The sequence below is a fragment of the Acanthaster planci genome, linkage group LG01 (genome assembly GCF_054643075.1).
Source record: "Acanthaster planci isolate LZ-2023a linkage group LG01, COTS_SCS, whole genome shotgun sequence".
Classification (NCBI taxonomy): domain Eukaryota; kingdom Metazoa; phylum Echinodermata; class Asteroidea; order Valvatida; family Acanthasteridae; genus Acanthaster; species Acanthaster planci.
This window is the reverse complement of record NC_141777.1, coordinates 11,085,939-11,112,778: the sequence shown is the minus strand read 5'-3', so window position 1 is coordinate 11,112,778 and position 26,840 is coordinate 11,085,939. Positions and strand designations below refer to the sequence as shown.

General features: G+C 40.9%; 1 protein-coding gene across 1 annotated transcript; it reads left to right on the top strand.

Moving 5' to 3' along the window:
* Positions 1-379: 379 nt before the first annotated feature.
* On the top strand, positions 380-26,840 carry pex6 (peroxisomal biogenesis factor 6). The gene is made up of 17 exons (XM_022239004.2): positions 380-1,742; positions 2,443-2,618; positions 3,029-3,212; positions 5,313-5,461; positions 6,461-6,645; positions 7,504-7,581; positions 8,948-9,099; positions 10,150-10,251; positions 10,522-10,598; positions 11,634-11,769; positions 13,402-13,607; positions 14,424-14,485; positions 18,078-18,186; positions 18,576-18,692; positions 21,852-21,929; positions 23,519-23,658; positions 25,559-26,840. Exons 1-17 carry the CDS (start codon positions 411-413, stop codon positions 25,696-25,698), a joined length of 3,423 nt encoding a protein of 1,140 aa, XP_022094696.2. The 5' UTR covers positions 380-410; the 3' UTR covers positions 25,699-26,840.

Here is a 26,840-nt window from a genome sequence, read left to right as displayed (position 1 = left end):
AGGGTCCCCGATTGACAAAACATATGAGTGGTCCTCTAAAAAAGTTTCACTGCACACAAAAGAGGAGCAATCCAGGGGGTCCTCAGTTGCAGGCAAATACAAAAAAAGTGTGTGGGGATACCCCTATATCCCCTACGCCATTGAGACGCACGCACAAGGTGTCAATGTGGCAACTGCATAGAGGTCAGTGCTGCAGTGCTGCAGTGCTGCAGCCACATCGGGAAGATGTCTTGTGCCGAATTCAACTTAAGCTTTTGAAACAAAATTGTGGCTGCTTGTACGTTGGTACCAGTCTAGTAAAAAAAAATATGTCTGAATCCTAGAGTCTTATGCGTGTTACCGTGTATTCGGTTGAAATGAAACCAGACTTCCTGCAACAGCTGCGGGTAAATGGTAAAATCGATAGCGGAATGGCGGACGTCGGAGGTAGGCGTGATAAAATTCCGGCGAAGTTTTCTCGATTTAACTTCGCCGTTAATCATAATCCGCTCCATTTGGGCATAAGCAAGAGTGCATCCCGCCTGTTGCTTGGGGAAAAGTTCGACAGTTACGTCATCGTGTCCTTAATTCGACAAGGAGAGCCCTTGGAATGTGGGTTTGATGTTGAGCTTTTCGTGTGTTTACATATTCTCAGTGATGACCTCGTGCGGAGGTCAATATCATTGTGTCAGGTATCTGAAAGCCCTGGAACTCTGACATTATATGCAACTCAGCGGTTTCATGAGCATTATGGAATAGCTGATTCGGAAGATATCTTCATTAGATTAGTCAAAGTGTTTCCTCTATCAAAAGTTGTGTTTGGAGCAAGATCAAGCAGGTGTTATGAATGGGCTAGAAATCGTCTCTTCAGTACAGAGCTGCTTGTCTCGACATGCCAGCAGAAGGTTCTAGTTCGCTCTGGTGATCAGTTTTTGGCACCAGTAATTCACAAATTCAGTAAGGATGAAACGCAAAGCCGCTCGAACTACCAGAACCTGATTGCCCTAGAGTGTGAACCTGTAATGCAGGGAATCATCTCTGTCAATACTTCCATCGTAATTACGCAAGTTGAAGACACCACGTATTCAGATGCAGGACCAGTTAACGGAGAAGAGGACAGTATTGATAGGCTATCAAAAAATGATCCTGCTGTAGACCTATTTCCAGAGCCACTCATCATATCTGAATTCGCCTTCATGAGAGACGCACCAAAGGCCTTTCATCTGAGGCCTGTGATCATTCCCAAAGTCTCTGCACATTTGACTGCAACCGTCAATCATTTGACATGCAGTGATAACCTTTGTGAGACAGAATTGAGAGTTGGCGTCACTAAAGCCACTCTGCTTGAACTTTGTGCCTTGAGTGGCAGTTGGGTCGTGGTGTCCCTCCCCCCGGCAGAAAATTTCGGAGAAAGTGAGAGGAAGTTGCCCGAACCATCAGGTTCAGACCTACAAGAAAATGTCCGTGAAGATGATGCAAAATCCCCTGGAACCCTCATCACAGCAGATGCCGAAACTACAACAACCATCAAAGAATCTGCTCACTTAGCTCAGGTATTCGTCATTGATCAGAAATTTTTGGGGGCTGGTGCCGGCAAGTCAAATGAAGAAGATGATGGTGATACATCATACAACAGGAAAAGGCCAAATGAAGAAGAGTTGATTCCCGAAGATGGCACATTGTATCTCTCTCCTCGACTGTGGTTTAATCTCCAGCATCAGCCATCAAGACTCATACAGCCAGAAGCAGTGATATCTGTATGGGTAAGTTGAACAATCTCCACCTTCTGCTATGCATGATACATGGATGCGTTCCTGATACATACTTCTAGGGCCCTGCTGCTATATAAACATGTCTCAAATTGCCCCAAAAAATTTGGCCAGAATTTCACATTTTCCAGCATCAGTGTGTAAAAGGAAACTTCTCTAGGCTGAAAAGGTAATGTTGGACCAACACACACCTTGTAAGAAGTTAAAAACTTTATTGAAACAAAATGTAGAGGATCATAAAAATGAGGATTGTTCTACAATGTAGCTGTTTTACATTATATAGCACCGAATGATTGTTTTGCCCCTGATGTGACATTTTAATATTTTATTTGTTGACAGTTTTATTTTTTATGCATGTACATGTGTTTTTGCGAATTTATTGGAGAATATTTACTTTAAAAAAATCACTATTGTCTGTTCTAGCGCTGGCTGACCTAGTGCGTATTTGTTGTTTAGTTTATTAATAATAGTTATCTCAAGATGTACTTTTTCAAGGGGAGATAATAGTTTTACTGAGGTTTTTCTGCTCAGAGTTTTCAAATTCAAGTTTAAATACAGCAATGCAGAACAGATTTTTTAGTTACCAGCTTATTTGAAAAGCATCAGTGCACATTTTGCCCTGTTGAAAAATCAACCTGCTTCTACTCCTACATGTACATGTGTCTTTTGTTTCTGTCTGTGCCATTTATTGTAGCTTGCCAAGGCTGAGCTGGAGCAGTGTGAGGGCATCCTAGCCAGCTCTAGGAGCCTGTCGGCGAGCTGTCAGCCGCCACTTGCCAAGGAGCTCCATCTTGGCTTGGTCAAATCTCCAGACTACCCAATGACCAGCAAATTTGATCTGGCCATCAAGAAGTACTTTACTGAGACAAGGTAACCTAACATACATGTACATGCATGTATGGCTTTTCCAACAGGTGTCTGGACCACAGCTTGTTCTAAACTACATGTAATTTTTAAAGTTAGACTTCGTCTACATTTCAGCGCAATTGAAAGAGAGAATGGGTTTAAGGGAAGAGGTGCAAAAGGAGTTAGTAGATGAAGAAATTTTTCAAAATTTGAATATGTGTAAAACGTTGGGTAGCAGAATTGGCATTCAAAAACATAACCAGAGGTGTTGAAAATGGTGACAAAAGTGTGCAAAACTAAAACTGGTCCAAGTAAACATCGTTGATGAAAGGTACAATTTACATAAATGGTTGACGAACCTTTCATGGTTGTCGGTAGAATATTTGTGCTTTATGTGGGGTTCTGTCTGTTTTTTGTGGGCTCTCTGAATGTAGGATTGTTTCACTGGGTGACGTTTTGACTCTGAGCACCAAGGAGTTTCCAGAATACACCCATGATATAGGTGAAGGCGTGCATACGCGCTCTCCATTGATCTTCTTTAAAGTGATCAAGATTCAACCACAGTTAGAGGGGAAGGTTTCGTACATGGTTGACACATTGCACACCACAGTATTTCAGGTAAGAAACTTGCTAGAAGTATTTCAATGTTGATTCATGTTACAGTGGACCATCGAGTGTGTCCTTTTCATGTCATGGCATACTTCTTGCGCATGTTGTCGAGCAGTATCCGCCGTGAGTTGAAGTGAGTTGATACGCTTTCTGCGTATACTCAAAGACCATACATGCCGGACTAAATTACATGTAATTACGCGTACTCAGCGTGCTTTGCGTCAAACGCGCATCTACTTGCACACTTCATGGCACGCCTGTGCAGGGAGTACCAAAAAACCACACACCCTCTTTTGTTCCGCTCGGAGTGGATGACCATCACACCATCATCCTTTTTCTGCTACACAAATACAGTTTAAACTCATATACATATAACATATGATCTGGGTCGTATCAAGGACGTACTGTAGACGCAACGTACCACAGTTGTACTTGTATACCGGTAGGTGCAAGGCACCAGTACTTTATAGGCGCTACACTGATCCACGTACAAGAACCATCATCATTTTCACAGAGCCGGTTATAGCGCTGGATATTGGTATTTCATTTTGATGCTACTGAAACTGTACCAAGTTTACAGTTATCCAAAACTGAATATTCGGAAAAGGATGCCAAAGTTGTAAAATATTTTCACGTGTCTGCTATACATGTATGTGCAGGGGTGCAAGCGTGGCACGCGTAGTGTGGACCTCCACATAAGAAGTCCATGTAATGTAGGGTTAGGAGACATATGGCCTCGCTCATGTCCACGCAGTGTGGTATATTGAGGTATATACATGTAGAGGTATATTGGAGTTGGAGTTCTTGAAAGCAACAGTTCAGGCAATCGTCATCCAAAGTCCAGTTCAAAGGAGTATTTATAGTTCGAGAAAAAGGAGAATTTTCTCCTAGTTACCTTAACCGCAGAACAAAGGAATGACACATCATGAGAAACAAGTACATGTATATGTACATGTATGTGTGTGTGTGTCTGTAATTTGGTGCACCCTGTTTTTGTAGGCCGGTAAATTTTTGGTTGGCCCCCTGTCTTTTCATAAGCCCTTGGCACACTGCCTGCAGTGTTCATTGGATGAGCCTACTCCTTCTATGGATAACTGTCATCAGTTGAAATTCCAGTTTACAGTATGGGCGATTCTTAATGGTGCGCCGCCAAGATTCTGCAACCTGTTGGCCAATCACAAAGCGTGAAATCAGTTGACCCTTATCAAACGTGCATTGGGTCGACAGATTTCGGGCATTGTGATTGGTCAGCGAGTTGCAAACTCTTGGAGGCACACTCTTGTGAATCGCCTGTATTGGGGGTTGGTTTGCACCACATTTGATCAAGGGTGGATATTTGGGATGGGGACCAAAGCAGAAATGTGTTATACATGTACGGTATATATCCGACGACCATGCTAACACCCTTGCTGGCGTTAGGTGTTGCTCTGGCGCCTCTGATTGTTACTTTTAGCACCTGTGGGTGCGGGGGCGACGCCAGCGGTGCTGGCGAAACACATTTTGGGTGTGGTCTTCTGATGGCACCGGGAAGTGTTGTTTTTGGCACCACAGTTTTGCATGTGACTTTGTATTTTTATGTATTATTTTAATTGTAATTGTATTCTTAACATATTAATACAGGTGTTATTTTTATTGTTTTATATTGTTAAGCGCCTTAGAGCCTTTTTGGATTAGGGCGCTATATAAGTGTGGAATAATAATAATAATAATAATAAAAATTACCAAAAATGGGTCACTTGGGAGACATTCCCATAGGAACGTGTACAAAGTTTTTTCAAACTTTACCGTCCCATAATTCAATATACCCTAATCCAATCTTAACCAAACTTTGCATGTTTTCCGTTTAGACCCTAATCTATCGTCTGGCAAAATGTGGACCATAAAAATTTTCCTCCTTTTGGTAGTTGGAACATTAGGGAGACATTGAAATGTCTCCCCAATGACCGATGTCTCCTAATATTGAAAAATTTACCACAAAATGTCTCCCAAGTGACCTATTTGGAAATTTAACATTTACCGCTTATGGGTCATTAGGGAGACATTCCCATAAAAACGTGCACAAAATTTTTTCAACTTTACTTCACAAAAGAAAATGTTCATTTTGACCAGGGAGCTCCAGTTTCAAGCTACATCCCAGCTACCATGGATGCCTATATCAACAGCAAGCTAGAGCCGATATGGGGATTACCGAGTCCTGCTGGGATCTGGAAGTATGTAGACCAGATAGAGGACGTCATCGTGCCGTACTTGATTCCAAAGTAAGCTAACCCCCCTGCTGACATTACCACTTTTGGGCAGAAAATCTAACATCCAAAAGAAAGTAAAATACATCTGCAGACTTTTTTGATGCCAGTACTGTGTGACGTTGCTATAGCGAACATGATGAGGTCCACACCTGATGTTTGGGGTACAGCGGTTTCGCACAGTCCATCTCAATATTGGTACTTAACTACCAGATAATGAATGGGATGACAAATGGGAGATTAGGCCTGCGATTCAGTCTGGCAGCTGCCCTCGTCAATACAGATTACCTGGACATGTTGACACAGCCCCTGTTGCACACCTGTTAAATTGCTTCATCACACGATTTACTGGCTATGGGAAACTCAAGCAAGCATTATTCAAATGGTGTGATCAAGGCAATACAGACTTTTTAGGAACATATTCAAATCACCAACAATGGATGGACAAGGACGGTAGCTTAAAAGGATTTTTCTTTGTCAAGGAAGGTACATCTTCATTTAATGCTCACGTTTGCTATTGTAACTTTACCAGATGCTTCTTTTTGCCCGCAGAAATGTTCAGTGGAAATAATGTGTCCTTACACATCCACAGATGTAAAAGAACCATGAACCCCCCCCCTCGAAAATGGTTTAAGGAATCCAGTGTTACTTAACCCTTTTAATAATAATCCATTTGATAAGGCGGGGAGGAACTCAGACTCCAACAGCTTCCTCCTTGTCACAGAATGTCCCAGTTACCTTCTGTGCTGAATGGCAGCCATGAGAAATCACTCCATCGAGAGCTGTGTTAACTGCTACCACAGCCAGTAGAATGCATGTATACATCTGTTCATGCATAATATTCATGACGGACCATGCATCAACTTGTGAATAATGGTTATTTCTGTCCATTTGGGTGGTAACCTTTTCATTTCTAAGTAATTTCATAAAACAGTAGCTGTGAATTGTTTGATTGACTGCATTGACTTTCTTGAATTATTTTCTCAACTTTCCTATCTTATCCATCATTATCAGGTCGCAGTGCACCAGGTTGACCCCGTCCCTCCTACTTGTGGGTCCAGCGGGTTGTGGGAAGGTCACTGTGGTGAGATCAGTGTGCCGTAGGCTCAACCTGCACTGTGTGGTGGCCAACTGTCATGACCTCTGCGCGGACACGACAGCATCTACGGAGGCAAAAATCAAGAACCTGATGTTTAAGGGTATGTAGTGGGTTTGATTTGTGTCCGTTCCATCATGAGTTCATTCTTGACAGTCATTTTGGCGCAGTGGTATCAGTGGAAACATGTTTAAACCTCTTGTGGATGGAGGTATACTTGGTAAACCTACCCCAGATGCAGTACATTTAGCGTCTTTGAGTGAAAATACACGAAGCAACTTTTTTAAATGACAAGATACCTCCACGACAGCCCTTTATAGAGTTTAACTATGCAAATGTTGACCTTAAAGAAAGATGTCAGATTTATTCCTAAAGCATGCAAGGTTTTTCCTGTCTAGCAATTTGGGCATTGTGTTAGAAGGTACAAACAGTTTGCCCCAGCAGGGTACATATTGCGTGCATATGGTAACATTGACAGAAATTGTATTTAAGCCTAAGTGCTTTCCAAAATACGTGCAATTTACAATACATTGCACCACCGAGAGGTTGCCAGGAAACGTCCATTCTTAGTGCTTTGTGGGAAATAGTCCTATTGTTTGTGTGCCAGGGAAGAAGACTCTCAAGTGTATTTCGAGTCACAGTTTGAAGTAATCCTTTCCTCTTTCTTTTGCAGGGAATTCCCAATCTATCCAAAAATTTCTCATGTTTTCAACTGGTACACGCTAAAGAGCAAGTCCCAGTGAGGCGGCCGTGCTTTTAGTGACCAGGGTAAACTTGAAGAAATGACCTCAATGGCAGCCTCTTGATGGCGCACTGTACTGTGAATCACCTCTATTATTACTTTTCAGTCCCTGAGAGACATTTAGAGAGCAACAGGTGCATGTAAACAGCTGAACAGCTTTAATCAAATACTACTTGAAGACCCTTATTTTGGTAAAGTGGTCATATCTTTGTCATCCAGGTGGAATGTGTGCCCCCTGTATTCTGGTCATGAGGAACATACACGTTTTGGCTCGAGACAGAGATGGCACAGGTGAAGGTAAGGGTTTTGTCAGTGGCACACCTGCGTTTCTCCGTCTGTGTATTGCTGTTTGCTTGTCCTCAGGGGTGTTCGTCAGTTCTAGACTTTACGCTACATATTCGCATGACAGGTACAGTATGTGTGCCCACACGATGAGCCACTATATGCTGTGTGCAGGAACAAGATGGTCTGTTGGTTGGGACTCATTCTGTACGTGTCCAGGTTCACACTCATCTAGCGTGAGCTGTGCTGGGCATGTGCAAGCAATTTCTCTTAGAATGTACAGTCTCCCACTGACCTGTGTCTACTTTGCTGGTGAGTTGCTTCAAGCGAGACATACATGTATTATCAGATGCGAATATAGACAGAAGGGGTATTGGTAGATGGATTCATCTCTCTCAAAGATCTCAGCTGTTCCATTATTGAATCTTTCAACACTGAGAACAATCATTATGAGTCTATGAAATTTGTCATGATCTTTTGTGCAGCTATAGATACATATCAGCCGATACATATCTGCCCATACACATCTGCCCGTGCATATCTGCCCGTGCATATCTGCCCGTGCATATCTGCCCGTGCATATCTGCCCGTGCATATCTGCCTGTGCATATCTGCCCATGCATATCTGCCCATGCATATCTGCCCATGCATATCTGCCCATGCATTGAACTCAGTCATTAGAATGGTTAATCTCCCCATGGTCTACTCATAAGAGAATGTTTAGCTAAATCTTTCCACACCATACATGAAACATATTTAAAAACAGTATTCATGTGTGACCTCGCGTGGATCAAAGTCAAAATTAATAGGGTAATTCTAGAAGCATGTCATGTACACGACTTGCATATCAGCAAAGTGCAGAGCTCTGCATAGCATGTTCAAATGAACACGTATAGACAAAAGAATTGTTATATTTTAAAGTCAATTTTCAGGTTAATGATTGAAGCACAAGTAAACCTGTGCATAACGCAAGTGAAGGTTTGCGTTTGATCTCGGCAGTATTTTGCTAAATGAAAAAGGATGTTTATCAGGCCAATTATTTTGGCACAGCCTCTTTTCAAAGAGATGCTGGTTCTGAGAAAGGCTTAACATTTCAATAGTGTACATGTACATGTACCCTGTTCATTTTCTGTTCGTGTCTCCTGAAGATGAAGAGAGCCCACTCTTCGAACTGTTAAGACGTTTCTCAGTACGGGTTCCTCTCACAGCCTACACATCTTCCGAAAAGAGATTGTGCCCATGGTGCACATACAAACAGTATTTCCATGTACACAATTCTTCCATACAAAGCAATAGAGAGATTGAGACTTGTTCAAATCAAAGTGAGCCTGTCTAAAGACATTCTGAATACTAACAACACAAAACTAATTGATGTTTCTAGATGCCAGAGTTGTAGCCTCTTTGAAAGAGGCTATCCAATCACTGTCAAGTGTTCATCATGACTACCCAGTGGTTGTCATAGCAACAGCACCTGCTACCAAATCTGTACTGACAGACCTCCATGCTTGCTTCTTGCACCACTTGGAAATGAAGGTGAGCTAGTTGTTTTCATATTGTGTTTGTTTAAGCTTTTGTGGATCATTTGATGCAGTGACCTGTTATTCCAGAGTACTAGACCAGTGTAGTGTCATTGCATGCTTAGAGGAAACTGGCAATTGCCAGATTGGCAGTTGTCCATAACTGATGTCACAGTGGTAAACATTGTGTATTGTCTAGTGCATTTGGACGATTATAACCTCAAGGTGATTTGGCTTAACACTGGAACACCTTGAGTTGCCGTATTTGGTCACAGAGGCAGCCCGCATGCAGTGTCATGGGAAAGCATGCATAACCGTAGGCTTCCCAGTTGAGCATATATGAATGCATACCGCCACCCATAGCACACAGGCAGTAATATGTTTAGCTGATTTCAGAGCTGGACCAGCTGCACTTTGAAGTTCCCTCTAGTGAATTCAGCTCTGGCAAGCAGCCCCCGTTCAGAATTTCTGTGCGAGAGCAAGACAGTTGTGGGGTCTCCCCAATTGGCTTAGAGATAAAAACAAAAAGTGTGTGGGAATGCGACCACAGAATCGACCTAAGGATCTTCCTTCAATCAACTTGCATCAACAAAAGTGCAATGCACATAGTGAAAATTTGAATAGGCATGAACTGTAAGCTAGTTTAATATTTGAAAAGGACGAGGTCCTTTCAAAACAAAGCATTTGATGTCACTCCAGCATTGACATGTTCATTGTCATCAGTATTTGTCCACACTTACAGGACTGACCTCATACTTGTCCAGAAGTTCTTGGTTTTGTTTGGTTTTGTTTTGTTTGGTTTATTTCCATACATCGCAATTAGAACAAAAAGAAACAATGTTATTACAGAATAAAATAAAAGATGAGGAATGGCAGATACCAGACAGAAAAGCAAACACTTGTTCGTGGCCTGGTTCCTTATTTGTCATAACAATATCCATATGAGGCTATGATTAGGAGATAGATGTTCTTGAATGGCTTATGGTGTGCTCCATTTCTCAGTAGGGGCTGTTGGAATACCGAATTGACTCATTGCAAAAAGAAATTTTTTTTTTCTTATTTCAAGGTGCCCAAAGAAGAAGAGCGAACCGAGTTACTGCAAGCACTCTGTGAAAAGGTCGAGCTAGCCACAGATGTGGACATTGCATACATTGCCAAGAGAACTGCTGTAAGTATCGGAAGTGAAACTGGCTTTCCAAATTTACTGCAGAAGTCAGGTTGTGAAAGAATTGCTGGATGCATACTGAACTTATATTATGCTGTCTGCATGTACACATTTATCTTTTTGTTTGCAAATTTGCAATGATGGAGTTTTGGCCAGGTGTTTCACCGTACCACGTGACGGATTATGAAAGAGGCTACTTGGAGCAGCAGTTGAAAAGCGAATCCGTTTTTGACAAGCTGAGATTTTCTTCTTTTTTTCCCTTCAATTTGGCAGGGGTTGGTGCTTGGTGACCTCTGTGCCCTGCTTTCACACACTGTCCGGTCCTCCACTGCAAGGGTCATCAGTTCATGGTAGGTCATGCCATACCTTCGAACTGTCCAGACTTAATCATAACCTGTGCAAATTTGAGTTCTTAAAGGCCTAACTTTGGGAAATATTAAAAGAAATGTCCTGCACACTGTACACCATCTGGGAAGTTTGCTCATCCCGATAAACATGTAGATCCCAAGAGCTTGGTGATCTTGAAGAATGTTAAGTAGTGAACTGCTATACTGCTAAGTCTTTGGAATGCACCTGTGCATAATAACATGCCACTTGAAACAAACACCCAACAGGTGTTTCAATCAAATACATGTACATTCACCCTGTCTGATGCTTGTGTACAAAATGTAGATTGCACACCGACTGGTTGCTTGTTCATTTTGCATAGAGTGGAGGCAGCATGCAGTAGTACAATACTGTGTAGGTTAAGTTTGGGAGGGAGTTCAGTTTGTTAATGTTGCAGACAGTGTGGTCTGAGGAAGTGCCTTCAGGCCACTCTGGCCCATATTTAGGTCTGTTCAGGTGTGAACAAGGACAGTGTCCTTACCGCTCCAAGGATTCTTTATTCTTTTGATGCATGTGTGGTAGTGTTTGAGACGATAACTTGTGGGAATTTTGAAACTGAATTTGTCAAAATGGTATACATTGTACATTGTACTGCTTTGACAAAAATGCATACATGTACGTGTGCATGAATATAATTTCATTTACTTATGAAACCTTTCCAATACTATTTACCGTAAACCTTACAAATGAAACAAAATCTTAAAAAAATTACCTTTCCAAATATTATGTTACCATATCTGTATTGTTTTAATTGGCATAAACCCTGTACGTACTATTGTTTAACGGCAATGATTTTCATTGATAAAAAAAGAATGCCCATTATGAAAATGAAGTCAACTGGTTTTCCCAGACTGTTGAATCATCTGGATTTGATGTTGATGAATGTGAATACAAGAAACACATAGTTCTATTGATTAGCACAAAGTTTAGAGAACTGCAGTTTTTGAGACCAACATAAGTTTGTGCTTGTAAAACTATATTCTTCTTTGGTTCGGCAGCTCGATCGGTAGCAAGTTGTCAATCGGTGAGGAAAAAGACCTTTGTGCTGCTGGGATCCAGATCAATAATGCTGACTTTGAGGGCGCTCTCAATCAACTGCAAGCAGCCCATGCTGATGCCATTGGGGCTCCCAAGGTAAAACTTTTGTTTGATATAGTACAGCATGTACCGTAGAAGTTTGTCACTCAATAAAAGGGCACTTTCTGATCATAAGCATGTGTGTTGAGTGGGAGGGGTTTCTCATCCATAAAAGAAACCCCCTCGAAGAAAGGCGCTGGTAATAACATTTCAAAAGTTTGCCCCGTTCAATTGTCCACAAAACAATTGGCATGGTGTTTGGGGTGGGGGACGGGGGGATAACTTGGCTTCCTTGCCCTGCTGGATACACCACTGGCAAGTGCAAGCAATGACCATTTGTCAACCACTGGTCAGTTTTGCCTGGTACCCAGGATGTATTTCATGCACAGGTTGCCAGAGAGAATCAACCAGCAGTCCACAAATGGTCCTTGATTAAATTTCCCCTAGAGTGGAAAAGAGACTGCTAGTTGAATGTGAATTTCAGGGACCACCTTACACATTCTATGCCATGATTACTTCTAAGCAGTTTTGTAGTTGAGTCTATCCGAAGTCCTTTCCGAAGTCCAGACCAATGGCAGTTAACGGGGTGAACAATAACAAAGGAATGCTTTGATAAAAGTTCATTTATAAAAAGGGTGTGATTAAAAAGGCATCACAGTATCACTTGACCGTCTGCTTTTGCTTAAGATTGGCCACTGCATGTATCATCATCATCTAAAATCGCCATGAATACATGTACTTTATCAAATGACATCATGGTCACCAATTGTACAGTGTGTGTACAGTTGTCAAGTGTCTATCCGTTGAGTACAAACATGTAGAGACCGTATCTAAGTGTTGGTGTCTGCCAGAGGAAAAAAAGAAGTGTTAAGTACTGTCGGTAAAAGGCAACGGTTATAAATGTTCTGTACAGTTCAGTACAAGCGTTGTCATCAGTTTCATGTGAAATATATGCTATTAGCCACATGTACATGTATGTGCTTACTCATCTTTGGAATAATATGAACTGACAGTGGAAATGAATGGTACACTCTATGGATGTTTGGACCCTTGCATGCGAGTGGTGCTACATGTCCCTGTACTTGTATGAACAAACTTACCCAGTGTTCAAATGCCTAGTTGGCAAATATCCATTTTATTTGCAAAATTTGTGTGACCGGGCATGTGCATTTCACATACAGTGTACTTGGGAAGGTCTTACAGGTGGGATATCTGGACAGCCTCATTTGTGTTTCAGTTTAAACCAACCTGGAATGCTTAAAATTCACATGTATTCAGTGGTTAAATGTGCTTTCTCATCTGTGCAATTACTTGAAGTGCGGAAGCAGATCCGGGCCAGGAGTAAATCAGACAAGGGGGGTGAAATGAAATGAAGTGCTGCTTATGCAGTGTTTGATGGGTTCAGATGGCCGATTACATTCTGCCATTTGGCTGTATTTGAAGCACCTACAGTACATGTAAATGTCCTTCATTAACCGTGCACAGGTTTAGTTTATAGTGCAGAAGTCACAGCCAGCTTGTTGTATCACTCCAGTGCATGATCGTCTGCGCTGGTTTGAAGTCTTGTCTGAGAAATGACACTTTGGTGGTATGTTGTAAGTTTTGTACGTGGACAGATATGTACTGCATGTATTGCGCTTCCGGTATTTACATGTACGCTATGACCCCTCTTGCTTTATTTTGGCACAGATACCCAGTGTGTCATGGGATGACATTGGGGGCCTGGTAGAGGTGCGTGCCCAAATCCTTGACACCATCCAGCTTCCCTTGCAACACCCTGAGCTGTTTTCGGCGGGACTCCGCCGGTCGGGGGTCTTGCTGTATGGGCCACCCGGCACTGGGAAGACACTCTTGGCTAAAGCTGTGGCAACCGAATGCTCGCTGAACTTCTTAAGGTTGGTTGGACAAATTTTAAGGCTGGCCGAGTTACCCAAAGCATCAAGGTTTTGTGTATTTGTACTGGAATTGGGGGTATTTTTTGGGGGGGGGGCTCGATGGTTGAGGTACACATGCATAGTCCATGGGTTTTATTCTTAAGATGGCCAGTTTGGATTGTGCTCCCAGAATCAACATTATTTGTTAAACACTCAGAAATTGGAAGGTACCTGTCTGTTGTACTATGATAACAGGTACCTGTGTAATCCCTTTTTGAAAAATATTTTTCATGAGGACAATCAAGGTGATATGACTTTTTAATAATTCAAAAATTGGAGCTTCCCACTGCAGCACAAGGATGGTAATCCACAGTTAATCCGTATTGCATCATCTTCTGAAGTTCCCACTCATATTTACTTTTGAGAGAATTTCTACAGGGATTGCTTACTTGTGAATAAGGCCTGTATGTTTGCTGGAGCAAGATCTCAAACATCTCAGCACATGTATACACACAGGGTTACTTGTAAAAAGCAACCTTGCATGACAGAAAACCTGTCTTATACATGTACTGCCTTGGTGGGGGAAAGGAATGGGGTAGATTTTTACCCAAACACATTTCTGTTCTGACAGTAGAACTGTTTTTTAGACAGGTTTTAGATATTACTAGTCTAAGTTTAGAGTTAAGAGGATTACCTTTCATTGAAGTGATGCCTCTCTTTACCGGGCTTTAGCTGTTTTATGTGTTGCTTGGCAAGAATTTCTACTTCAGATTTCAATGAGGATTATAAGCTGTGCATCAGTAATGCTGTGCTTTATTTTCCTTATGTTTCTCTCAGTGTTAAAGGCCCAGAGCTGATCAATATGTATGTTGGGCAAAGTGAGGAGAACGTTCGAGAAGGTAAGTTATTTTGTGTTGGATTAGCACACTGTTTTGCCTTGGCTACTTTACATATAGGTGAGGGAAATTGGCTGATTTATCTAGGGGCACACATAGCGCGGGGTGATATGCGTCCCTCAGGTGTTCAAGACATTATATCCCACACCACAGCGGTCAACAATTGTTAACTGCTGTACAGTGTGCAGTGTAGTGCCAAACCACTTGTTATATTGAGAATGATGGAATGAAAAAAATGGAATGGAATCCATTCCCGTCCAGTCCCATCCCGTCTCGTCCAGTCCAGTCCAGTCTAGTCTAATCTAACCAACTTGCCACACAGAGGTCACCACATTTCAAGACTGAACTTCTTAAAGTGGGTTTCAGCATTTCACCAGAAGCAAAGGGAAAGCTTCTAACCTTGAGAATAATAATTGCATACCAGCACATCCATTGCATTTGAAATGCGCATGATTCATTTCATTGCTCTCCATTTATTTATGTAGCACTTAAAGTTATAAATGTTCAAGGTTAGGGTTTATGCATGAGCCGTTAAGCTCAAACATTCAAGTTGTTTGGCCTTAGACCAGTGGTAACTGAGGACGTCAGAAATTAAAGAGAAAAAAGGAGTTTATTTAAAAGTTTTCACCCCGTTTATAGGTAAAATGAATTCTCTAAAATTAAAGTTCTCAGCTTGATCATGGAATTAATTACAAAGACTAGTATTTAAATAGGCATTTCAAAGTGCCCCCCACTCCCATCCTGCTACTGCAGTCACTCAAACCCACTTTTGATCCAAACAATCTCTGTATGTAAAGTAGAAGGTTTGATGGGTGTGGTAATGCATGTGGCAGATACATGCACTGGAAGTCTGTAACAGTTTTGTATGGCAACCATTGAAGTTGCTTTTAAACTGTTTGGGTCTGATATGGAAAAGCAGGGGATTTAAGATGAACCTGAAGTGTGATCGTTGCTCATTCACCATACTCTATGAGTATGATCAAAATCTCTTTCTGAAATCTGTGGCCCCATGCTTGAACCTGATACGCCACACAGACAAGAAACTGACAAAAATCTACTTAAAGTTTTTGCTTCTTGGAATGTTCTGTTTGGTCAGAATAATACCGCCCTCTATATTTCAACAAAATAGGCCACCCCAGCTGAGGAGATTTTTAGCAAATAAAGATATGATATTACCGTACACATTCATGCGTGTAACTCAAAAAGTTTGAAAATGTGGCATATCAGGTTCATGCATGGGGCCACAGAGATGTGAGAACCCTTTGGTTGCACTCATTTGCTCTGTTTTTTTTCCTTTTTTTGTGGGGGGGGGTTGGTGTCTGCGCACTTCAATTTTTCATGTATAATATTTAGTTAGCCTGTTCAGGGTGCATGGCCATTCATGTACATGTACATCTACTGGTACTTTGTGCATGCTCGTAATAAAGTACTATTCATGTACAGGAACTTACAAATTAAATGTACAATATAAAATACAAATGACCTTGCATGCCAGTATAAAATGCTGATTATAGCAGATGTTAGGGAGCTGTTATTGATGCATTTTCAAGGTTCTGTTAAATATTCCCATTCAGCATCAATTTTGTTACATATGCAAAATCTTTTTCTGTGTATGTATAGGACAAAACATGTATACTGCATTGATATGAATATATTATACTAAATTTATTTTTCTGTCTAATTTTTTTCAAGTGAACAATCAAAACATTTGTATATCATGAAATTCCGATGATAAAGGACATGAACATGTACATTTTTCAGGCTTTGTGCAGATTTGGCCCAACTGATTTTGATTTTGAATTTTAAAATGTAATTTAAAGCATTTATACCTGTAATTATGATTATCGTACATTTGGGAGAATCCAAGTACATGTGTAAGCACATTTGACATGTAAATGTGTGTTGTCTTACTAGATATCTGGACTGGTCTTAATGCAGCTGGTCCGTTGATATATCAATAAAAAAAATCTGCAAGTTGTCATATTTATGCTTGTTTTCTTTTGTGTGATTTACACATTCAGTGTGTAATTAAATCCAATCTGTCACATGTAGACATGCACTGGGTATTTCAAGACCTTACATTGATGTTATTTTCCAGAATTTTGTCTCAGCTGAATTCACATGTCATCGTGGGCTCTTTTGCAAGCACTTATATATGCAGCCAGACATTCTGAACCAAACACATGCATTTCTGAGGTACATGTACATGTACACCGTACTATACTCTACACATATCTCATTACCTACATGTAGATACATGATCTTGAAGACGTGGGAGAGAGGTAGCAGTTAGCTCATATTGTGGGCGTTATGAAAAGATGAATTACTGTGATTATTGAAATTGCAAATTTGCAGGTGACATTTATTATCAGCACTCTAGTCCATGAAACTTCTGGACTTGCTGGAAGACCAGCTGCCAAAGGCTGGTTCTCAGCTACATGTATCATTTGTTGTAGTTATGTCCACATTTATACAGTCATTTGCAAAGGTTTAGGACCACCCATAGAAACTGCATTAACCTGAAGGAAAACCAATCAATTATGGCAACTTACCTGTATATTTATTTTCAATGTGTAACCTTGGTACCTTGGTTGAACATTTTTGACTACTTTCCGTGATTTGACATGTTAACAGTCTAATATTCAGTGTGCCCTCCCTTACACATGTATATCTGATTGCTTAGACTGGCTTTTTTTACCCATGCTGCCTTGCAGACAAAATAGACCTACCTTTGCAAAAATGATGTTATGCACCACTATAAAATCATGTTAAGTAATCATTCAGTGAGACAGTGTAATGCAGGCCCAGTGACAGAAATACCAATAAAATTCAAGGGGGTTTTAAACTTTTGCAAATGACTGTACATCTACATGTACACCATGTACACAGCTGCAGAACCTAAATGTATAGGCCTGCATGGACATGTGCGCAATTCATGCATACTTGTACATGTCCATACAAGTAGTTGGGAGGGATGCTTAGAGGAAAACATCTACGCACATGTACATGTATGTTGTGGGACCAAAAACCTTGTGGGAACAAACGGTTACCCTCGCAACATGGTCTCGACTTTCCCAGTAGATGAGACTGATTTTTTCTATGAGACTGCCTAATAGAGGTGAAGGATTGCCTCCAAACACTATCAAAAATAACATGCACAGCATGTTAAAATAACAAAAATACCTCATTTCAAAGGTGTAAATCAACATGTACAGTGAGCAAAATATGTGCAAGAGGTATCCTGTATGCTGTATAAGTACATATAAAGGCCTGCATGTGCTTATAAATATCCAGTGCAGCCGGAATGTATATTTTCATACATACGTGTACATGCATGTGACACACCTTGCAGCTGATTTATCACATGCAATTCCCATTAGTCCACCCACTCTTGCGGGTAAATTGGCCAGTGCTTTCCCTCCAGTCAAAATCAATCCAGTGATCTAGTGCTCTCAATTTATACAGCGGGGGAAGTGGCTTCAAATATTCTCTTTTAAAGAGGAAAAAAAAAACATGTATTACGTGTTCATGTATGTACTGGGACATGTATCCAGAATATTATAGCGGACTTTTCCCCCTGAATTTGTATCCACAGTGTTCATGAGAGCTCGGAGTGCCTCACCTTGTGTCATCTTCTTTGATGAGTTAGATTCCTTGGCTCCCAACAGGGGTAGGAGTGGGGACTCAGGTGGAGTGATGGATAGGTAAGCAGTTCATATTTGCAAAACCTGATGACCCGAAGCTGACCCAAAACTAACTTCAGGGTGGGTTGGTTTTTTCCAATATTTCAGCCGAGTTGGGTTGCTTTTTGCTTTGCACTTGTGATTTTTGTGATGGGTTGGGTTTTGGTTATTTCATCTCGGTTGAAACTGAAAATAAACCAAATTATGTACCAGAACTTGCCATTAAGTGGGTATCTCAGAGTCTTCAAAACATTTGCACCTGCAATTCATGTACCGTACATGTGTGCTTGGGTCATGGTGTTTACAAAAGATGTTCGGAGAATGTTGGCATGAAATCCTTGCAGCTGCTGTTCTCGTGTTCTTGACAGCTTTTTTTTAGACATATCCTGTTGTCATCCTCACCATAACAGAGTTGTGTCACAGCTTTTAGCTGAGCTGGATGGCCTGCATAAGTCCACCGATGTCTTTGTGATCGGCGCCACAAACCGACCAGACTTGCTGGACCCAGCCCTATTGAGGCCAGGCAGGTGAGTTTACCTACCAGCGATGCTTAGCTGACGTAGTTTAGTTTGTAATCAAACAGAATACACAGAGAGGAAGTGGCACATTGTTTGCAGTTGGAGAGTGAACTTCAGTGATAAAACTACATGTATGCTGGGGGGGAGCAGACAGTACACGGACGAGATATTAAATGGTACCCTGCAGTTACAGTACGTCATTTGCAGCTATATCCAAAAAGTAACTGATGAAATTATTATTGAAAAGCATAATCGCATTACAGAACATGGTTTAAAAATAGTTATGGGACTAAACTCCCTGTAAAATTATATTTTCTGGCAAGCTGTGATTTTGAAGAAAACAATATAAGAAGGCCCTTTCCTATGATGTGTGAAAGCATGTATTGTTGGAAAATCGCCATCAGCAGTTTGTTTTGTTATTTTATGAAGCATGGGCAAGTGTTTCCACTGCATGCCCCCGTGTAGGCAGTTTTGTAATTCATCAGTTCAGTGCTTGACATTGCATGGCTACATATGGCTGAATGTGAACGTGTTCCATAAGCTGAATTTGGCCGCATTTCATAACTTAGCAACTTTTGATGTGAAATCAAAATCCTAAAATAATTATTTTTTTTTAAATATGGAGTATTTACTGAGCTACAATGTCATCAGGTTACCAGCAGTTTTTTGCCACTGTTCTTTACATTTCGAGCACCTTTGTTGCCTCAAATGACAAATGATGAACTGTGCCTTTGAAAGAGAACTGCATGCAGTGGTATAACTCCATGTATGCTTGCTTGGCCAGTTTAAGTGACTGTGGCAATCAACTCTCTGTAGGCCAGTCGCTTTAAAGCCAGGCCCATCAAGTGGTGCAGTGGTCGGACCTGGTTGACCTGCTGCAACCACGTAAGTCGGGGGGGGGGAGGCATTCGGAAATGGCGCCAGTCACGTGGTGGAGGCCTGCTGTGCCGGTACTCCCTCTTGGAACCAGGCGACATGGCCAAAAAGCTGTAGTTTCCTCTGGGTAGTAGTGCTCAGGGGGGGTTGCCGGCTTGTCTATAAACTTGCTTGTTGGTAATGAAGTCATGCCAGTGAATCCCAGATGGTGCAGAGATAGGTCCTGTAAAAGGCACCAACCTTCCTGGTGAGGGCAGCTGTCAGTGTCCAGGTCTCACTGCAGTACATTAAGACTGGGAGAACAGTGGAGCGTAGGAGGGGGAGCTTGGTCTTGGTTTTAAATTTGGTGCTGTGCCAGATCGAAGACACCCTCCCAAGTAAGCTGCAGACACCGTAGAATTTCTGCCTCTGTGGAGCAGTCAGTAGAAAGGTTGCAGTCCAGGTACATGAACTCCTTAACTGCTTCAACATCCTGAGTGCTGATGGGAATGGAAGTGGGTAGAGGTAGGGGAGAATCTGGGAGTGACTGGATCTTCGTTTCTGCCCAGTTAATGGTGAGGCCGAGTGTTGAAGACTCCATGGGGCATGGGGAAATGTGACCGCCACAGCAGAAGTCCATGTACAGGGGCCACAGTTAGGCCACAGTTAGTTTGCTTTCAGTGCCCCCGTTAAAAAATTGTGTAAAATTCACGTACTGTATACCAGTTTGTGTAGAGATGTGCCTGTTGAACCATAGCTTTGTTTGTTTCCCCCTTGTCTTTAAAGGGGAAACAGAGTCAAAATTACCGTGGGGGAGCTGGAAGTTGGAAGCTTGGAAGTTGGAAGAGTTGAATTGCTCTCACTGAATTGGCTTTTTTCAATGTGGACTGTTACGTCATACTACAGGAATGACATTGAAGTTTTACATTCTAGTTTCCCTATATGATTTGTTTCATGATTTATTTTCAAGAAGCTGTATCCTCTTTGAGTGATCTCTGTTTACCACTTCCCAGGTTGTATCGTGTTATTGGGGTGTGATCCCTGGCTACACGGTGTTTCAGGTTTAATGGCTTCTGGCTAGTGCCCCCCCGAACAGAGATAATTGACAAATGGGAAGAGCCACCAACATAGGGCTGGGTAGCTCAGTTGGTAGAGCACTGGTACCGTATTCAAGAGGCCGCAGGTTCAAATCCCGCTGCAGTCAATTTTTTTGTTCATCTTTATAATCATTCAATAGCACGTAGTCAGTTTCCTTATATGATTTGTTTCATTCTAGTTTAAATACAGAAGCTTCGTGAGATCGTTCCAAGCAGTGGCTAACCCTACAGAGCCAATATGTTTTGGGGGTTTTTTGGGGGGGGTTTGGCAGGGGGAGGGGGACATCTCCAGGGGAAGGAGTTGGGTTCTCTCTGCCAAGATCTCAGCGGTGCGGCATGCACTCATTTTGAAACTTGGCATGCAAGTGAAGATGTTCATTATGGTGTGGTACATGTACATGTACATGTGTACACAGCGTACACATGGATGAGACAAGTTCATAAGTTTTGGCCAACCTGTTTCAGAAAAATGAGCCTTTTGCGCTAATGGTGTGTCTGATTTTCACAGAGTGGGTGTCAAAATGATTATCAGACATTACTGGAAAAACTTGTGGAGGCTCAGCATAACAAAATGAATACGTTGGGAACCATTGGGGAAAATTTAATGACCTCCTCCCACTCCTTACAAATTACATGTAAATGATGTACTGTTGAAGTGTTCCACCATCTCCTTGCAGTTGGCAATTTGATACTATAAAATGCACTTACCTATAGTCAGCTTGTTTAGCACCAGACTCATACAAATCCTGATAGCTTGTCTGTCAAAAGTTTGGATTACAGTGTAGTGTTGCTTAGCTAGAGTGCCCAGTAACAGAAGGAACTAATTGCTGACTGGATTTTTGAAGCTTGTCATTCTGCCCACCTAAGTTTACATTTAGCCTCTTTCCAACCCCCCACGTGCACCCACTCACCTCCGTGCACCCACTCACCTCCGCGCACCCACTCACCATAGCACTTTCGTGACATATTCACTGCAGTTTATGCCAAAGTGTATTTGATTACTGTGTTTTCATGCTGTTAGAATGGACAAACATGATGTTTTTGTAGGGTTTGTTTTCATTTGCAGATTTGACAAATGCAATAACTGTTTTCCTCATACCTTCCCCTTTGGTTTGGTTATTTGTTCACATGATCCCAGTGCATTTGTTTGTGGGTTGTGTTTATTTGCACCTCTGTTGTTTATAATAGTGATTGCGTACTTCCTTTTTACCCTCAGATTTGACAAGCTGTTGTATTTGGGTGTGAGTCAAGATCGCACCTCCCAAGTGAAGATTATTCAAGCCCTGACCAGAAAGTTAGTAAAATTTTGACCAGTCTTTCTGTGCAAAGCAATGCCTATCACCTCAGAAATCAGCCTTTGTGGATATTTGGCAGCAGTTTGCTCAGTGTCATTTGTTCTTATGTTTTTCCAGTCACTGTGTGAACTTTCTTTATGTTTGTACCATCTATCTTTTGGTATGGATACTTTCCTGTATCATTTGTTTGCAGTTAAACTGATGATTATATTCCCTCAATTGTGGCCTCCTGAATACCTTTTTTTTTCATTTCTTTATAATTTATAAAAATAAATCAAGTCCTAGGCACTGATATCTTTCTTGCGCACCTGTCAATTATAAGCTGCCAAACAGACAATTTCACATACACTGTTTAAATAGAGTAGGCAGTAGGTAATCACTTGAAGATGATAGCTCAGAGGCCAGGCGGCTCAACTGTATTCTTAAAGTTGCTGGACATTTTCAAAATACCTTCTAGCCAGATGTGTTCTCCTTTCCTTTTTGTCAATACACTCTTGACCTTATGATAAAGCAAAGAAAAACAAAACACAAAAATCCAACTAAGCTCATATCCTGTGATGAAGGCATGTATTCAGCTCTTTTCTTGTCTTTGTTTCCTTTGCTGTTCTATGTTCTGGTTGTTGGTTTTTCAACTGAAAAGCAAAAAAGTGTCATATTTTGTGTTTTTAAAATTTTTTTCTAAAAAATAGGAAAGCCTATATTTTGTTGTGATTTGTGGGGGGCACAATCCGTAATCCCACAGACTTTGTTCAGGTCATTTTAAAGTCACTGGTTGCTTTTAGTGCATAGATCTCTGTTATACCAAAGAATAGCAAAGAACACTGATGTCATGAAGATGTCATGAATTGGCATTTGATATTATGTTAAAGTTGCTTTTTCCAAAGATTAGAATGTAATAAAACATCTCGGTTACATCATCATATCTTCCATTTTTCTTATATTGACGTTTTTTTTTTTGACATACCTTCTGAACAAGATGAGGTATATCCAAAAATATTTTGCAAAGCTTGGGTGGGATGAATTGATGGGTTGTGGGCTGTCTGGAAAATTTTGTGACATTGTGATGACATTATCAACAGTGAAGTTTTTGATTAACACGCAGTAGATAGCGGCCAAACCACATAAAGTTAGATAGCGGCCAAACCACATAAAGTTCATAGATACAGTGTAGGTAGAACTTTAACTTACGATCATTATGTAAAGTAATGTCACAATGGCATCTTCATTTGAATTTTTATGAATATTGGAAAAATACCGTTTTCTCCCAATACCTCATTTACACATTATTTTAAGTCAAATCCTCTTAAAACTTTGAATATAAAGCAAAAGTTTCTAAAGCATATTTTCCCAGAGTGATATCATGCTGACCTAATCCTGTTCTTTTTGTAAACTGTTTGGTGTAAATCCTGTAGACTTTGTGCATGTTCTTACTCTACATTTTGTAGTACATGCATGTATGGCATGTTTTTTTTTTCTCAAAACCTTATACCTGCAGAAAAGTCCTATGGTCTGTTGCCAACAACCACGGAACCTCTAGTTTTAGCTTTTTTTCTTCTTTTCTATAAACCTTTATATCTTTCTGTTTCAGGTTTGCTCTGTCCCCTGATGTTGCTCTGGAGTTGGTCGCCGAGAATTGCCCTCTTACTATGACAGGAGCCGACTTCTACGCCCTGTGCTCTGACGCTATGCTGAATGCAGTGAAGAGAAAGGTTGGCCAACTTCAATCAGGTCAGCATTTAGCAGTGGTGTTTCTTGAGGCCCCGGTTTGGCATCATTATTTTGCATGAACTCACTATGCTATAAGAGAAAAACAGGAGGAATTTCCTTCTACATGTATTCCACAGCTTGGAATTTCTCTGTAAGTAGTGACTTGGAGCAGCTGTGCTTGTCTCAAAAATGATCGAGCTAGCATGATGTATCAACAGTTTTTACTCCCTCTCTACCTGTCCCGAGTTTTGGAGTTACCCTTTTCAACTCTTCACTGAAAATTAGTGGTTTTGCTTCGTCGAAGTGCTCAGTCACATCCCGTTGGTTTGTCTTGTCTTGTTCAGCAGTACCAATTGCACAGTTCTGAAAATGCTATTATAAATGTCGTATTATCCGGCCGGGCTGCCGGATAGGTTTCTGCGCCGCAAGCGCAAGGTTCTCACTGATACGACCGCGATTAACGGACGACGACACTGTCTCTGTTGTTTACTCTACAACTGACAAAATCTTTATTGAAGCTCTCCTCAGTAAAATAGGAATAACAGACTGATTGGATGGTATATGGGTCCACAGACCGATGGGCGGACGGATGGACGGACCCCTGTAATATTAGGAAAATAACACAATTACTTACATGTACAGTAGATAATACACTTACTACACACAACCTGCATGGTACAAATACTGTGCACACACACTAGTAGTAAAAAGTCACAGGTCATACACAGTGGTTGGAGTGTATAACCTTGAGTTCTTGTTATAACCAAAACACAGCTGTTTCTGAAGGAATGCGACCAACTACACAACACTTTCTTGGTAGTCTTCACACAACACATCATAAAATGACTTAGCACACAAGTAAATGCTCTTAATCTGTGTTGGTCAGCAATTACTAACTTTCCAATTTGGCATACAAAATCATATAAAAACAGTTGCAAAAGTCAAGTGTGAACTGCTTGGAATATACAATATAATTCCGGAGCTAACCTGGATATGCTAAGCTTCTCTCCTACTACTGGCTACATCTGCCTCAACTCAATTCAACATAGATGCCACTCGAGCTATATAATAGAACAGAAATTTATCCTTACAAGGTGTACAAACATCATCCTTAATTGCAAACTAGGACATTGTTGAATCAAGTGTGCCAAAAAGGGGGTAATCAGGATAAATGGACAAAAAAGTACACTGTAAAATAACTTCATGTGAATGCCATGATTGTGATTGATCATAAAAACAAGCTAACAATACAAGTCAATCAACATCAGAAATAACACAGTCTATAATACTGAGCAATCAAAATGAATCAAAAATGAAGTTACACACAGGTAGATTACTAAGGACAGCAACTCACCCCATATGGCTACTGTGTAGACTTGAGTGTTGGGCTGTTGACCAGTGGTCTGCTGGATGGTGGTGCAGACTGAATTTTGACCCCAAAATAGGCCCTTAAATGCCTGTTGTAGTCTCTTGATGGACATATCCATCAAGACTATGATTGGTCACTTGCAAGTTTGACCAACCCTTCCTCAAAGTTTGATTTGCATATAAACTTCCCCTTTGGTCAAATCTTTGAAGGTTCATTGTGTAACTCTGCTAATCAGCAGGATCAGCAGATTTTCTCCCAGGGTCCAACAACCTGCAACCCCCAATTTGATGAATCTCCCAAAGAATGAAAACCGGCATTCTGTTTCTAAAAATACTTGGTCAGGACTGTGGGAAAGTTCCCCTAAAACAATGGACTGGGTTAGAAAGTGAGGTAAACATCATGACCTCCACCATTGCATACCACAGATAGTTCCATTTGAGTTGTATAAGGTTGGAAAGTATCCCGGGAACAAGGGGAGCAGAATAAGAAATGTAAGATATTAAACCCACACAAATTATACACTTTTCCATTTCCTGACATAAATCATCACAGGTGATGCTGCAGATGAAACCAGCGTTGTGGTGGATGAGCAAGATTTTCTCTTGGCATTGGAAACATTAGTTCCTTCAGTCTCAGAGCAGGAGCTTCAGCACTACCAGCAGCTTCAAGCACAAATCAGCAGGGGATTCTGAGATACAGGAGTGTCCCGGAGAGAAGGGGAAAAAAGAGAGATTTCCCAATGTCAGCTCGGATGAATGACTGCTTTGAAAATTGAGGAGGCTGTCCTAAAGATTTTGGTAACTTTTACAGTGGTTTAACATCTCAGAAAAAAAATGGATCTGAATATTCCAAATGGGAGTGGTGGACAATCTCAGTTGCAATGGACATTCTGCTGGGCACTCTGTTAGCATTGGAATGTGCAGACCAAGCACTCCATACTCTTAGGACTGTGTTCTTTACCAAACAGCCATGAGGGATGGGGCCAGTTTCTGGTAAAGTACACTACAAACGCTGATGGTTACATGCTTTACAAAATAGCACGTGCTGGGTGAGGGTTTTTGGTTTGGTTGTTTCTCTAAGGGTTGTAATTTTCTTTTGGAATTTAACACATTCATCTTTAACCATAAGTACCTGTGTAAGCTTGGCATCCTTGTGCAGACCACCATCCAAGGATGGTCTTGAAATACTTTTGCCATGTTGACCTCTTCGCATCAGCATTGGAAGCCTGTATCTGCAGAATTACTAACAGATTACACGTACATGTATGTTGAAACTGACTGAAAACGAGGAGTTTTCTCTGGAACACTGAGGTGAAGTAATAATGGCGCCATTGTGTTAAATACTGCATTTCTTTTCATGTACAAATTGGCATGACTGCATAAATAATAGAATATTTGTACGACAGCATTGTTACATCAACAAAATACCATATTTGTTTGTTTTAAAGCAGAGTCAAAAGTCCAATTGTGTTGAAATATGGTCAATCGCTGTAGTATGTCTTAAAAATACTTAAATTGTTTTAAAATTATTCTAATTTTTGGATACTTTGAATCAGATTTGAATACTTATCTTTATTTTTGCTGGCAAAAATTCTGTTCTTCTGAATCAAAAGAGTTTTTGTTTGAAAAGCATCATTAATACCTAAATGTCGTGCACAGCACTGGGATTTTGTGTGAAGTTATAACTTCATCGGTTTGCAATTTGAAAAACAAAAATCATAACCCAATGTCCCCCCAAAACTTGATTACCAAGTAACATAGCCTTACAGTGCTAAATATAAATTTACATGATAAGGTCACTTAATTTTTAATAAAAACTTAATTTTTACAGTTGA